Source organism: Fundulus heteroclitus, chromosome 5 (genome assembly GCF_011125445.2).
Source record: "Fundulus heteroclitus isolate FHET01 chromosome 5, MU-UCD_Fhet_4.1, whole genome shotgun sequence".
NCBI lineage: Eukaryota > Metazoa > Chordata > Actinopteri > Cyprinodontiformes > Fundulidae > Fundulus > Fundulus heteroclitus.
In genome coordinates, this window is record NC_046365.1 from 44,086,627 (window position 1) to 44,101,546 (window position 14,920).

Here is a 14,920-nt window from a genome sequence, read left to right on the forward strand (position 1 = left end):
AGTAACAAATGCATGGACTAGTTTTTCAGCATCACTCCTGGACAGAATGTTTCTAATTTTGGTGATATTCCGGAGGTTAAAAAAGGAAACTCTGGAAACCTGTTTAATATGAGATTTAAATGACATGTCTTGGTCAAAAATAACACCAAGATTTTTAACTTTATTACCAGAGGCCAGGTTAATGCCACCCAGATTAAGTGATTGATTAAGAAGTTTATTTTTTGAGGACTCTGGTCCAAAGATTACAACTTCTGTCTTGTCAGAATTTAGATGCAGGAAATTTAAAGTCATCCAGCTTTTGATGTCATCAAGACATGACTGCAGTCGAAGTAACTGATTGGATTCATCAGGATTTATGGATAAATATAGCTGAGTATCATCAACATAACTGATTAATCCCAACAGAACATATTTGACCTTCATGAACAGAACCAAGAACGCAGAGCCTTCCTCTTAAATTATTTTAATTTCTTGTGTACACTAAAATTTACACGTTTCCAGTCTGAAAAGCACCCGAGCATGCATGGTGACCTCCTCACAGGTTCTCCTGTGATTCAGCGGTTTTCCATGGGAAGTCCCGGGAACATTTACAGTCCATAGTTTACCTGTACACGGTCTAAAGCCACAGTGAACTATGATTACATCCAATTCATCTTTACAATGTGCAAAATCCTCCTGGGAGACGGCGACAGTAGTATGAGCAAAGAACAAAAAAACAACAGACACACAGACAGGTTGGTCCCTTAACTCCTTCACTGGCCCAAACTCTGTGGTTCCGACCCAAAGCGGACGGACAGGAAGGACAGCTTCAGACGGTGGATGGAGCGCAGCCGCAGGACACGGGGAACTAAGGCCTCGGAACGGAACGAGGGACGAACATTCAGCCGGATTCTGCAGGCAGTGTGGTGTCAAGTCCATAAATAGATTTATAAAGACTCTATATGTTTATAGAAACGTAACAACTCATACTTTATAGACTTCTAAGTGTTCCACTTCTGTTTAAGCGCTTCAGCCAGTGTTTCCTTCACAATCCCGCCAAAATAAAAGCAGAATCATCCAAATCAAACATGAATCCCTGATTATGTACACACCCCCATCAGAAATGCTGAACTTTATTCAGAGGAACTAAAAGAGGGGGAAAAAAAAATAATCACAAAGGTTAACATCTAAATGAGGAAGTGATGCGTGTTAAATGGGCCGGTCCAGTTGTGTAGTGGGCGGGGCTTTAGTCGGGGGGCGTGGCCTGCGAGCAGAGCGGCGTCAGCGTGGCGGGGAACATCAGCACCTTGGCCTGCATGAAGGAGAGGTCGGGCAGCGATGCGATCACCTTGGAGGCCTCTTCACTCAGGTTCTCGTCTTTCCTGGGCTTCCTGTCGGGGGGGAGACACAGCCGGGCTCAGAGCGGTTCTCACCTACGCCGCGCTGCAGGAACCGCACCGCAGGAACCGCACCGCCACTCACCTGGTGGACGTGCTGGTCTTCTCCATGGTGGACATGAGGCGGGCGAAGGCGTCGGCCACCCGGCTGCCCGCACCGCTGGAGTCCAGCTTGGCGGTGGTGAGCTCAAACAGCTCCGGGTCCACACCTGAGGGACGGGACAGAGGTGACCCAGGTGGAAGGAGACGGAACCGACAGGAAGGAGGTCACAGAACGTCTAACACGTCTCAACATCTCAAACCTTTGCTGAATGAAATGATCCCTCTGATGAGTTTTCAGGATGTTTAAACCTGGACATGATGTTTAACCTGAGAAGTGATCAGGCGTCGCCCCCTGCTGTTCGTTCCCTGGACAGCAGGGGGCGACGCCTCGGTTCCCAAACAGGTTCCCAAACAGGCGGATTCAGGGAAAACGTGCGTTTGGTTTGGAGAACGTTCAGGAATCACCGATTAGCAGGCGGAGAACTAACAGTAGGCGGGTTTATCGGGCAGCAGGCTAGCTAGCGCAGCGCGGCTAACGGTTTGGCTAACAGCAGCTGGTCGGCCCAGAAGGACGTAGCCATACTTTGCTCAACAAACGTCTTCACTTCACCTTAAGCTGAAAACACCCTGGATGCTCACGCTCCGATCTGACTTCCTCAGAACGCACGGAGCTAGCGGTTCCTCTACGGACCTCCACCGGCGACGTTCATGGCAGAATATAGCAGAAATGGAGACGGCGTAAAGCCAAGCTGGTGTGGCAGGAAGCAGGAAGCAGCAGGAATGAGAACTTCCTGTCTTCAGGAGGTTTGGCTCCTCTGTGGGAGAGGAGAGCTTCTGCTCCGTTATCGCTGCAAACAACACGGTCAGTAAAGGGAAGTTAAACAAATGCAACCCAGAAACCCTGAAAAACTTCTCAATCAAAAAAGGGTTTTAGTAAAACTTTGCTGTTTTCACACATTTTATCAACAAAGAAATTTTAAAAATTATTTTTCAGATTTTACTTTAATTTCTTAATTTTTTCAAATTTCTGTTTCAGATTGAGTTTTACGAATTGCATTTTTTAAAATTGCGTTTTACAGATCACATCCACTTCACAGGTTTGAAAATAAAATCAGTAAATAATGTTTTTCTAAAAAATAAATCAGATTTTTTTAATGAATTTTCTTTATCTTTGAAATTAAAAAAATAATAAATCTGAAAAAACAGCGACATTTGTCAAAACCTTTTTTGATTAAGAAGTTTTTCAGATTTTAATTTCCACGTGTTTTGTGCAGCGATAATGGAGCAAACAGCCTCCACACCGGTTTTACTTTGAAAAGCGGAGGTTCTACCGTGTCTCACTTCCTGTCTGACTCGGAGCCAAATCGACGGTTGTAGTTCCGGACAGAACCGGGCCTGGGTCGGTCTCACAGGCGGCCTGCAGGGCCCGTTTACTACGACCCGGATCAGAACCGCTGTCTAGTCCGCTCCGTAGTTTTATGATTAAAGCTGAACCCGGATCAGCAGAACGGTTCTGGAGACATTTCACTTTGTCTGACTTCATTTCTCCTGGTTTTACTTCAGTCTTTGTCAAAGGCGTCATTCTCGGTGTCTCCAGTCGGCGGCGCTGCAGCAAGAAGGTCCTGGGTTCAGGTTCTGGTCCAGGATCGTTTCTAAATATATAAACTGTTGTCATGGCAACAAAAACACAGGTGACATCACTCACCTGTGTTTTTGTTAGATCACGTTCTACGCCTCGGTTCTAAACGTCTGAGAGAAAACCCGGTCCGGTTCTCCTGTCGCCTACGGGAATATTCTGCAGAACCTGAGCGAGAGGAAGCGGACCGGACCGTGAAGGTGGAACCGCAGCTACAGGTTCTACTACAGAGTCCAGGAACATCTGAGCCGGTTCTGGGACACAGGGCTCAGGATGGTGGAGCGTGTTTGGGTCTGAGGGTCTGAGGTTCTGAGGTTCTGAGGTGGGATGAGTGAGGAGGTGAGGAAGAGGAGGGGAGCAGCTGCTGACCTGGGATGGAGGCTGAGCTGCTGGAGCCTGAATCCTCCACCGGACCAAAGAAATCCAGGTTGAGCAGAGCCGAGCCGGCGCTGGCTGGACGGAGAGAGAGAGACAGTCATGCAGCGTCGGCGCCGGGTTCAGTCCAAACTCAACAGAACCGGCGAGAGCAGAGCGCAACCAGAACACGGCGGGAAGAACGACGCCTGTGGACCAAGATCACGGCGCCGAAGAGAACGCGGAGCGTCAGCCGGTCCGCTTTCCTGTGGACCGGACCGGCTGACGCTCTGCTGATGGTTCTGAGGCGGAACCAGATTTTAATCTGGAACGAATGGTTCTGACGACGAAGAACGTCCGGGTCAGTGCTGCCGGAACAGAACCAGTGGAAGCTGAACCAACCCACAAACGGATCGTTTTGTCAGGCGGTTCTGCTGAGGTTCTGCTAAGGTTCTGCTGAGGTTCTGCTGAGGTTCTGCTGAGGTTCTACTGAGGTTCTGCTAAGGTTCTACTGAGGTTCTGCTGAGGTTCTACTGAGCTCTGCGGTTCTGCGGAGGACCAGAGGCGGCAGCAGAGACGACCACCTACCGTCCAGAGGGTTGGTAAGGCCACTGCTGCTCCAGTCGAACTGGACCGGCGGGAGCGCCTCCTGCTGGACGGACAGGGAACGTTTAGAACGCAGCGGTTCTGCCTCCAGAACCTTTTCACAGTGAGTCCGGTGAGTCGGTCCCACCTGCGCCGGGTCCGACGGACACGAGCTCTTCTCCGCGGCTGCAGGAGGCGTCTGAGCGATGGAGGCGATCATCTCTGCAGCAGAGACGGGCTTCACGGGCTCTTTGGTCGGTTCCAGCATCCCCTGAAAGAACACGCAGTCACTCGCTGGTACCGGCCCACCACAGACCCAAAAGGTTCTGGAGGCAGAGCTGAGGAACAGCTGCGGGGAACTCACCAGGCCGGCGGCGTACATCGGCACAATGACCGGCTGCTTCTTCTGTCCGGTGAACAGCTGAGGGAAGAAAGAAAAGGCCTTCAGAACCAGGATCCTTCAGAACCAGGTTCCTTTAGAACCAGGATCCTTCAGAACCAGAACACAGGGCCAGCGCAGGAACCGTTGATCTATGAAGGATCGACCCGAGGAACAGGAAACACTTTGAGCTTCCTGTCAGAAAGCCGCATCACTTCCTGTATGACAGCCACTGGGTTCCCTTCCTGCTCTCAGAGCCAGAACCTCTGCTAAGGTCCAGCAGAGGTTCTGGATCAGCACCTGCTGCCTTCAGAACCTCCAGCAGGTTCTACTGAGGAGGAGCTGCCTGTGAGACCTGCAGACATTCAGGGTTCCTGCTACATTTAGGTGGTCACTGCCTTCAGGATGACTTAAAACAGGTGAAACAGGTGAAGCAGGTGAAACAGGTGAAGCAGGTGATGCAGCATCACTGCTGAAGATTTGCACACACATTCTAATCATAATCAGTTTAAACTCAGTTTAACTGCCATAAAATGTTAAAATCTATTATTAAAACCAGCTGCTGTCGTATTTAAGGGAAACTAGACGACGGCCGCAGTGACTGTCAGACTTTTCTGACCTTAGAACTTATTATTTTATTTAGCTTTAATAAAAACTAATCTAGTGACTGTTCTGTTTCTGGACATTTAGCAGCGATCCGTTCTTCCCTCAGCGCGGTCTGACAGGCAGCTACCATGGAGAGCTCCTCTGTTCTCAGTGCAGACATAGAACACAGAACCCGACTACAAAGCTGGAAATAAATATAATAAATATAGTTTTTAATCTAGGAAGATTGGAAGGTGGATGTTAACGGATGAGTGAAGCTGAGACAAAAGCAGGAAGTGCTGCTGCAGAACATGAAGGTCCATCTCTTGTTCTGATGGATGGAGGAGGAGATGTTTGGTTCTCCTCAGAACCGACAACAGAACCCTGGGTTCTCACCTCGGTCACAGAAAGACATCAGAAACGGATTCAGAGCCTCGAGCTTCAGCTGAGGAGGAACATTTAGAACCATCTAGAACCAGCAGAACCAGCAGAACCACTTACGATGTTTCTGGTGTCGATGCCGAGGCAGCAGAGGAGAACCTTGTTGCAGTGGGAACCCCCCCACTGGTACCGCAGCCCCAGAGCTTCATGGACGTCCTGCAGCTGCGTCCACACGCCGCCCGGCGCCGACCTGCAGCCACGAAACAGAGAGGAACGTCAGAGGAACGTCAGAGGAACCGTCAGAGGAACGTCAGAGGAACGTCAGAGGAACAGAGGAACGTCAGAGGAACCATCAGAGGAACCGTCAGAGGAACAGAGGAACAGTCAGAGGAACCATCAGAGGAACGTCGGAGGAACCGTCAGAGGAACGTCAGAGGAACCATCAGAGGAACAGAGGAACGTCAGAGGAACGTCAGAGGAACCGTCAGAGGAACGTCAGAGGAACGTCAGAGGAACGTCAGAGGAACCGTCAGAGGAACGTCAGAGGAACCGTCAGAGGAACCGTCAGAGGAACCGTCAGAGGAACCGTCAGAGGAACGTCAGAGGAACGTCCTCCTGAGGCGGTTCCCCAGGAGACGAGTGTCGGTACCACCACCCACCGGCTCCATCCGGACCGCTCCTGGGTTCTGGGCGCCGGCCGGTCCCCTCCGGGCTCCAGCAGAACCCCCAGCGTCAGAACCCGGTCCTCCTGCTGGCTCGGGGGGGCGTCTGCGGGGAAACAGCTGAGGAACAACGTCTGCAGACGGCTGGACAGCGCCACCTGCAGGAGGATGAGAGCAGCACCGTCACCCTGAGCCGGGTCAGAACCGGGTCAGAACCGCCCTGAGCACTCCGGCTGGGTCAGAACCGTTTCATCCTGGTGACCTCCTCAGAACCTCCTCCTTAAGGAGGAGGTTCTGTTTGGACCTGCAGGACATCTCTTCAGAAAGTTCTGATAAAGACGGCGTCTCCATTAGGGCTGAACAATTTATCACATTTAATAATAAAATAAAATCGCAGTTTTAGTCTAGAGAACAATTAACGGATCAGACGTTCTTTACTTTGCTGCAGCAGATAATCTGGTTTATTAATAGTTTTACAGTTTATATAATTATAGTTTTAGCAGACAGCGTTAGGTTCTGGTCAGACATTTAATTCTGGACCGGTTTGTTGGTTCTGCTGCGAGACGCAGAAACAGAACGATTTGTTGATTAAGAAGATCTGATAAATTAAAACAAAATAATCGCATTAAATCACAATATTAAGATAAAAAAAACCAGATTATTTTCCAAAGTCGTTAATCTCAACCCGAATAAAACCAACCAGAACCGCAGACTCTTTAGGTCTGCGGTTCTGGTTGGGATTTAAGCCCGGTCCAGTCAGAACAGAACCAGCCAGCTGCTGATTAAGAGGATTTAGGTTCTCCTAATTATCTGCAGACAGGCAGGTAGAACCGAGACATCGGACCGGTACCGTTCAGCTCCAGGGTCCAAAGTTTAAGGCTTCAGAACAGACCGGGTCGGTCGGGTTAAATAAAGCGCTGAAAGGTTAGAATCCTCCACTGTGGACCGGACCGGGACTCCATGCCGGTCTCTGACTGAACCCATTCAGAACCAAAAGAAAAAGGAGCTTTATGTAACTAACAGAACCAGAACCAGAACCACTTTATCCTCAGAACCATGACCATGAAACATTTCTTAGTTCAGTCTGAACTGGATCTCTGGTTCTGGACCTGAAGCTAAAGAAGCAAAGCGGACTTTACTGCTGCTGAGTTTCACCGGTACCGGTTGGTACCAGCCGGTACCGACCGGTACCGACCGGTACCGGTAACCCGACCTGCTGGACCTTACCAGGTGTGTCCCGGTGCTGCCCGTGTCCTCGCTGACGGCAGGACTCGGACCTTCCCGACCCGCTTCGTCTGCGCTCGGCACCGAGCTGAACGCCGCCCAGGCCTCCTCCCCCTCCCCCGCCTGTTGCTGCTCGCCGAAGGCGCTCCACCCAGAATCCTCGGCGGCGCTGAAGTTCCCAAAGCTGTCGCTGGGGGGGAAGTCCGCCTGGCGCCCGCCGCTGAGACGCCGGGGGGAGTTGAAGTCCCCGAAGTCGTCGTCCTGCTCGGCGCCGCCGGGTTCTGCAGCGGAACCAGAACCCGGCAGGGAGTCCGGTTCCTTCTGGACCTCCAGCTGCTCGAAGTCTGCAAAGTCGTCCTCGGGGGGCGTGGCCCCCTGTGGGGGGGGCGACGGCACGGAGCCGGTGGTGCTCATGTCCCCCAGCTCCTCCAGGGCGTCCGTGGACAGCAGGCGTCCCAGAGACGTCTCCGAGCTCTTCTCGTCCGACTGGCCCCCCCCGCCGTCCGTGTCCCCCGCCGGCTCCTCGTCCCCCCCGCCGTCCCCGTCCCCCGCCGGCTCCTCGTCCCCCCCGCCGTCCGTGTCCCCCGCCGGCTCCCCGTCCCCCCCGCCGTCCGTGTCCCCCGCCGGCTCCCCGTCCCCCCCACTGTCCCCGTTCAGGGACAGACGGTCCGCCGTGCAATCAGAGTCTGAGGGCTCCGGGGTCACAGCGGCCCTCTGGGGGCCCCGGTCTGTGTTGCAGGAGCCCGCGGGCGCCTGGACTCTGTCCCTGACCGCGTCCTCGGGGGACGCTCGCCGCTCCGTCTCGCCGTCCAGGACGGCCGTCTGCGGCCGACTGTCCGTCTCGCTCGGCCCTTCGGAGCCGGAAAACGAGGCGAAATCTGCAAAGTGGCCCTCGGGGCTGGCCCCCGGGTCCTGAGGGTCCTCGGTCCCAAACCCGTTAGTCAGAACCTCCGTGTCCCGCCCGTTGCAGTCCAGCGAGGAGGACACCGTCTTCCTCGTCTCAGTCCTTTCTGAGGGACTGCCGTCCAGGGGCCCGACGCCGTTGGCCTTGGTCAGCTCGGGGACGCAGGATCCGTTGGCGGCGGCGCGGCCGAGGCCCGCCACGGCGCCGCTGTGGACGTCGGGGGGGGACGTGGCGTCCAGCGCCTGGCTCTGGTTGAAGGTGGTCGGCGTGTCGAACTCTGAGAAGCTGATGCTGCTGGGAACGCCGGAGAACGCGTCAAAGTCCCCGAACTCATCGTCCTCCTCCTCGCCGCCGTCCTCCATCGGCGGCGGTGACGACGAGAACAGGCGGATCACGCCGGGTTCCATGATGCGCCGCTGAGTCACCTGGGCTACACCTGAGAGAGAGAGAGAGAGAGAGAGAGAGAGAGAGAGAGAGAGAGAGAGAGAGAGAGAGAGAGAGAGAGAGAGAGAGAGAGAGAGAGAGAGAGAGAGAGAGCCGTGAGACAACAGAACCACCGCTGACCTGCAGGTCTGAGGAACCGTCCAGCATCAGGCAGGAAACAGGAAGTGAGAAACAGGAAGTGAAGCCGGTCCAGAACGCCTCCACCATCAGTGGGGCCTCCTCCTCCTCCTCCTCCTCCTCCTCCTCCTCCTCCTCCTCCTCCTCCTCCTCCTCCCGACTCTACGGCAAACAGCCTCTGTGGGAGTTTCACACCTGGTCACCTGAGAGCAGCAGCTGCTCTGTTCACAGGAACCTGCTGGGACAGCCAGAACCCCCCCCCCCCCACCGGGCCCCATCCCACCCAGAACTTCAGGACCAGCCGGTCCTCCCACTGGCAGCACCGCCCAAGTTCCTCCTCCTAGCAACCGCTGCTGCTCGGACCGGTCTGTCAGAATCTTCTTCAACCGTCAACAACTTCCGCTTCTCCTGAGAGAAGCACCTGTGCAGGGGGAGGAGCCACACACCTGATGCAGGTGCTGATCCAGAAAGACCGGTTAGTCTGCAGGAAACACCTCTGAGACGTGTTAAGGCCCTGCGCCGTGACGGCACCTGTCCCAGATCAGGGTCAGAACCAGAACCCCAGATCAGGGTCAGAACCAGAACCCCAGATCAGGGTCAGAATCCCAGATCAGGGTCAGAACCAGACACCAATCCCAGATCAGGGTCAGAACCAGAATCCCAGATCAGGGTCAGAACCAGAATCCCAGATCAGTGTCAGAACAGATGGGAACAGAACCAGAAACTGGCCAAAAGAAGAACCAGAACCAGAACCGAACCGAACCTTAGAGGCGCTGGAAGTCAGAACCCCGCCTGCAGCCCCAGCAGGTGTTTCTGACCAAGCCGAACCTGTTAGCTGGCGGCTCCACCTGATCCCCCTCCATCCAGCCGTTAGCCGCAGCTAGCATGCTAACAGGCTAGCATGCTAACAGGCTAGCAGGGGACCAGCCCGGCAGCGGGAGGAGGGTCCATCATGGTCGGGGCTTTAAGGACCACGGAGCAGGATGTCGGAACACGTTGGGCTCACCCACAGCCAGGTCCAGTTAGAGGAAGAGTCCAACTTAGAGGCCGAACCTCTGCTTCACAGCAGCTAGCTTAGCTTAGTTTAGCTAATCTGTGGACTGATAAAACAATTGACAGAATTACGTCACAAATTACCGCAACCAACCCTGTCATGATGTCATAAGTCAGCAGAACCCGCAGGTTCGGGCCTGTCCGGCTCGGTAAAGCAGCAGGTCCACTCAGAACCGAGCCTAACTCCAGGAACAACAACAAGCCTTTTGCCCCAGCTAGCCGCAGCGTTAGCTCCTCCAGGCGGATCCGTCCGACCCGGACAGCCGGTGCCGCTTACCGTCAGGTTCCGGTCCCGCAGGTCCATGACTCGATGAGAAGACAGCGGTGTCCAGCGGTGGTCAGCGGCGGCCGGCTGGGCGGCGTGAGGCGGCTGGAGCTGAAGGTGGAGTCCGTCAGCTGCTCGGTCCTCCCAGCATGCAGCGCTCCCAGCCAGGCTGCCCGCGGCTCCAAAGTTTCCAGGTGGAACAGGTAGTTCCGGGAGGCAGGACCTCACCTGGAAATCAGTTCAGCTCCCTGCGGAACACCCCTCCGGCCAACCGGGGCCCGCAGCTCCTCTCCGGGTTATTAGAAAAGTTAGGAAAGACGTTCTTCGGTTCTACGGAGGCCCGGTGGAGACAAACTTCTCCGCCAGCTGGTTCTGGCTGTTAAAACTTCCGGTTTCACCTGAAAAAAGAGAGGCGCTGAAATTCGTCACTTCTCCTGTCGCCTCAGTTTAGAAAGCAGTTCTGACTCCAAACCACCAAACATAATGTTAGAAACACGTTTTCCGATAATTTCCATAAAAAATGTACCAATCAATCTATTTTACATTTCAATTAGGGCGGCACAATTAATCACATCTGCAAGATAATCGCAATAAAAAAACACAGTTTCCAAATCAGAGGTCTGCAGTTTTTGTCTAAGTAAGAATTAACGGATCAGACTTTCTTTAGGCGTCAGTAAAATGTTTAAAGTGGGTTTTCTCCACATGGAGGAGAGCTGCAGCAGTGAGATAATCTAGTTTATTACTTGTTTTAGAGTTTATATAATCATAGTTTTACCAGAAACTTTCAGGAATCTCACCACAGCATTAAGCTCTGGTCAGACTGTTTAATACATGGACTGGTTTGTTGGTTGCACTTTATGTTTAAAAAGGATTGATGTCCAACTCAATTAAAAGCTCTTATCTTGAATAATAATATTCTGATTAATTAAAACAGTTACATTTCTTGTTTTAAATAGTCCTTGTTTACAAACATTTTTATCTACAGAATATTTTTGGCAATTGTGGTTAAAGCAGAGAAAAGTCAAAATTAAATCACAATTTAGATTTTTGGTAAAATCGTACAACCCTAATTTCAATATTCATAAAAAATGTCAGATTACTCTTAATAATTCTTTCTGCTGCCTGATGATCAAGTTTTTACTCATAAAATTAATATTTCTTACCATTAAAGAATCAGACACAGAGAATATATTGTGTTGAAACAAAAACATTTGGTTAGCTTTATTTTCAGATTAAGTATTAGCATTAAATCCTGAAATGAAATATTTATTTCATATTTTTGATGAAATCTTTGTTCTGCACACAGGATTAACTCTGATACATTCCTTCTTGTATTTACTCAGCTGCAGTAAAGTCCGGTTTGCTTCGTTAGCTTCAGGTCCAGAACCAGAGATCCAGTTCAGACTGAACTAAGAAATGTTTCATGGTCACGGTTCTGAGAATAAATGGTTCTGGTTCTGTTATCCTGTATTTTAAAGCTTTCCTCCTACTTTTTCTTTTGGACAGTTATGAAGCGTAACCACGGACAGGAGGCTGGGCTGAAGATGCAGCAGTGAAGATGTCTACCTGAGGGAACATCTGTACTTCATGAAGAAGCGTCAGTCCTTCAGCGTTTGCAGCAAGATGCTGAAGATCTTCTGAACGTTACCATATAACCTCTCACTGGGACAAATAGACTAATTAAGGACACCTGAGGATGCCAATGTTGTATCACCTCATACACAGGTGGGCCAAAGAAACCCACCATGACCACAAATGACCACAGACCCGTCACCTTGACGTCTGTTGTTGTATAATTCATTAAATGTTGGTGTGGAAGCATCTTTAAATCACAATACAGGCGTCTGTGATGAACGGCCTCTATGAAAGTCTGTAGATGTCCAACAACACACAATGATGTGAGAGAACGAGTTTAAAACTTCTCCAAACGGCAGGGTGCCTGAGCTCTACTTTAAATAACATGGTTGCTCCCTAACGCCACCTGGTGGCGACCTGCGGGTCTGGGCAGCAGCATGGAGGCCTGGCGGCGGTGATGCTGGTGTCCTGATAGAAATATGTTAAAGTAGAGCTGCATCCCTGGCTGCTCCATCTGCCTCTGGTGAAAATAAGAGGAAGAAACGGGCGTTAGAGTTTATTAAATAGATAAAAGTTGTAGATCAGCTGCAGTCAACGTCACCTTATCACAAACATCTCACCTACAGGTGGATCCAGGCGCTTACAGATTCACTTCTACACAGTAATCCCCTGTTATCTTCAGCTGTCACAGCCCCCCCCCCCCCCCCCCATCTTCACTGGGCCCAGACCCCCCCCCCCCATAGCTGCGCCCCTGGCACTATAATACCAAAACAGAGGACTAACTGTGTCCACTAGTTCCTATTTAATGAGAGCGCTCATCAAACTGTTACATAGCTTCCCCTCATCAGACGCATTAAACAGGAAGAATCACTTCGATGAAGATTCTGCTCAGGTTCTTCCACCATCATCCCTGCCCTGCAGAAACGGACCGTTGACATCGTCGCCCTGATGTCTGTCGTCATGCAGCGTGTGAAACACCTGAAGGGCCTCACAGGTGGACCCGGCGGTTTGCCTGAGGAGAAGTCAGACTCCTGAAGACGCAGCCGTCCTGGGTCTGCACTTCTTCCTGCGACCTTTAAAATCAATAAAAATATCATAATAATACTACTACTACTACTACTACTACTAATAATAATAATAATAATAATGTGGGTCAGAGGGTTTGGGGATGTTGCTGGTGGCGCTAAGCAACGAGGCGTCAGAGGAAACGGAGCGTTTCCACATCTCCTTCTGTTATGGAGTCACCCAGCGCTATCTGAGCTGATCCTAACTTCCTCTTTCTACACGGTTCTCCGTCCTGCTGGTTCCGGCACAGATCCACAGACTGCAGCAGAACCGCCGGACGCTTCAGCGAGGGAAACTGCAGCTCCTGATCCTGGGTGGGTCTTTAACACATTTCTGCCTCTTGCTTTGAATTTGATGAAAGGAAAGAAAAATGGATTCTTTGCTTTGATAAGATCCAGACTTGATTCACCTGACGGGACGGAACAACTGAATTTAACGGCTACACCTGGTTTAGAGCCAGAAAAGGATTTTTAGTTACATTTTGTTGCAGTTTGGCGTTATTGCAGTTAACAGGCCTGTTATATTTAGCTGAAACAACGACTAAATGCTCCCTAGCTTTACCGTCATACCCCCCACAGATAAACGTGGTCTGACCCCCACAAACTTTATGCGGATCTTTTGGTTAAAATCTACCATGTGGCTGAAGCTGACGCTGTTTTATCCTGGATGGCCAGGAGACGGCGTCAGTGATGCTGATGCGGAGGTCGCCTCTGGATGAGGCAGTTAACAGAAAAGGTGACACCAGTTTTTGAAAGGCAGCAAATGTGTTGAATGGTCATAATTTCACCTCAGTATCTGTATCAGGAAGAGGAAGTTGTAGATTATAATATTACTGCTTGTGACTGTTTCCACAGCCCAATAAATCTGGATATTTATTCCAGACCACCTTTAGTTTTAAACAGCCGGCTGGACCAAAACACAACAGATCACATTTTGTTTTGGATCAGACACTTTGTACTGAAAAAAATAAATATCTGGGATTTAGATATTTCTTAAGCCTCCCTGGTAAGGTCTATTCAGGGGTTCTGGAAAGGAGGGTCCGTTGGATAGTCGAATCTCGGATTCAGGAAGAGCAGTGTGGTTTTGGTCCTGGCCGTGGAACACTGGACCAGCTCTACACCCTCAGCAGGATTCTGGAGGGGGCATGGGAGTTTGCCCAACCAGTCTACATGTGCTTTGTGGATCTGGAGAAGGCATTCGACCGTGTCCCCCGAGGGATCCTGTGGGGGGTACTCCGGGAGTATGGAGTACCGGACCCTTTAATAAGGGCTGTCAGGTCTCTGTACGACCGGTGTCAGAGTCTGGTCCGCATTGCCGGCAGTAAGTCGGACTCGTTTCCGGTGAGAGTTGGACTCCGCCAAGGTTGCCCTTTGTCACCGATTCTGTTCATAACTTTTATGGACTGAATTTCTAGGCGCAGCCAAGGTGTTGAGGGGATCCGTTTTGGTGGCCTTAGGATTGCGTCTCTGCTATTCGCGGATGACGTGGTCCTATTGGCTTCATCAGGGCGTGATCTACAGCTCTCACTGGAGCGGTTCGCAGCCGAGTGCGAAGCGGCCGGGATGAAAATCAGTGCCTCCAAATCCGAGACCATGGTCTTGAACCGGAAAAGGGTAGAGTGCCTTCTCCGGGTTGGGGAGGATGTGCTGCCCCTAGTGGAGGAGTTCAAGTATCTTGGGGTCTTGTTCACGAATGAGGCGAGGATGGAGCAGGAGATGGACAGGCGGATTGGTGCAGCGTCTGCTGTGAAGCGGGCGCTGTACCGATCCGTTGTGGTGAAGAGAGAGCTGAGCCAAAAGGCCAAGCTCTCGATTTACCGGTCGATCTACGTTCCTACCCTCATCTATGGTCACGAGCTTTGGGTCGTGACCGAAAGAACGAGATCCCGGATACAAGCGGCTGAAATGAGTTTTCTCCGTAGTGTGTCTGGGCTCTCCCTTAGAGATAGGGTGAGGAGCTCAGTCATCCGGGGAGGACTCAGAGTAGAGCCGCTGCTCCTCCACGTCCAGAGGAGCCAGTTGAGGTGGCTCGGGCATCTGGTCAGGATGCCTCCTGGACGCCTCCCTGGTGAGGTGTTCCGGGCACGTCCCACCGGGAGGAGACCCAGGGGAAGACCCAGGACACGCTGGAGGGACTATGTCTCTCTGCTGGCCTGGGAACGCCTTGGGGTTCCTCCTGAGGAGCTGGCCCAAGTGGCTGGGGAGAGGGACGTCTGGGCCTCCCTACTGAAGCTGCTACCCCCGCGACCCGACCCCGGATAAGCGGAAGACAAC

General features: G+C 51.8%; 1 protein-coding gene across 1 annotated transcript; it reads right to left on the reverse strand.

The window, feature by feature from the left end:
• Positions 1-447: 447 nt before the first annotated feature.
• On the reverse strand, positions 448-10,381 carry aftpha (aftiphilin a). Its single transcript, XM_036136686.1, has 10 exons — positions 10,020-10,381; positions 7,228-8,564; positions 5,998-6,158; positions 5,459-5,588; positions 4,358-4,414; positions 4,142-4,264; positions 3,997-4,057; positions 3,424-3,507; positions 1,462-1,585; positions 448-1,370 (listed from the first exon to the last, which is right to left on the reverse strand). The coding sequence occupies exons 2-10, from the start codon at positions 8,533-8,535 to the stop codon at positions 1,226-1,228; spliced, it is 2,193 nt and encodes a 730-aa protein (XP_035992579.1). The 5' UTR covers positions 8,536-8,564; positions 10,020-10,381; the 3' UTR covers positions 448-1,225.
• Between the last annotated feature and the right edge of the window lie 4,539 nt (positions 10,382-14,920).

Bases quoted from the DNA above. Each gene is read 5' to 3' on its own strand.
- aftpha (XM_036136686.1), bottom strand. From the start codon at position 8,535: ATGGAACCCGGCGTGATCCGCCTGTTCTCGTCGTCACCGCCGCCGATG. The intron at 6,159-7,227 runs GTAAGGTCCAGC...ATCCTCCTGCAG, and splicing joins GCAGCACCGGGACACACCTG to GTGGCGCTGTCCAGCCGTCT. The intron at 1,371-1,461 runs GTGAGTGGCGGT...CCCCCCCGACAG, and splicing joins AAGACCAGCACGTCCACCAG to GAAGCCCAGGAAAGACGAGA.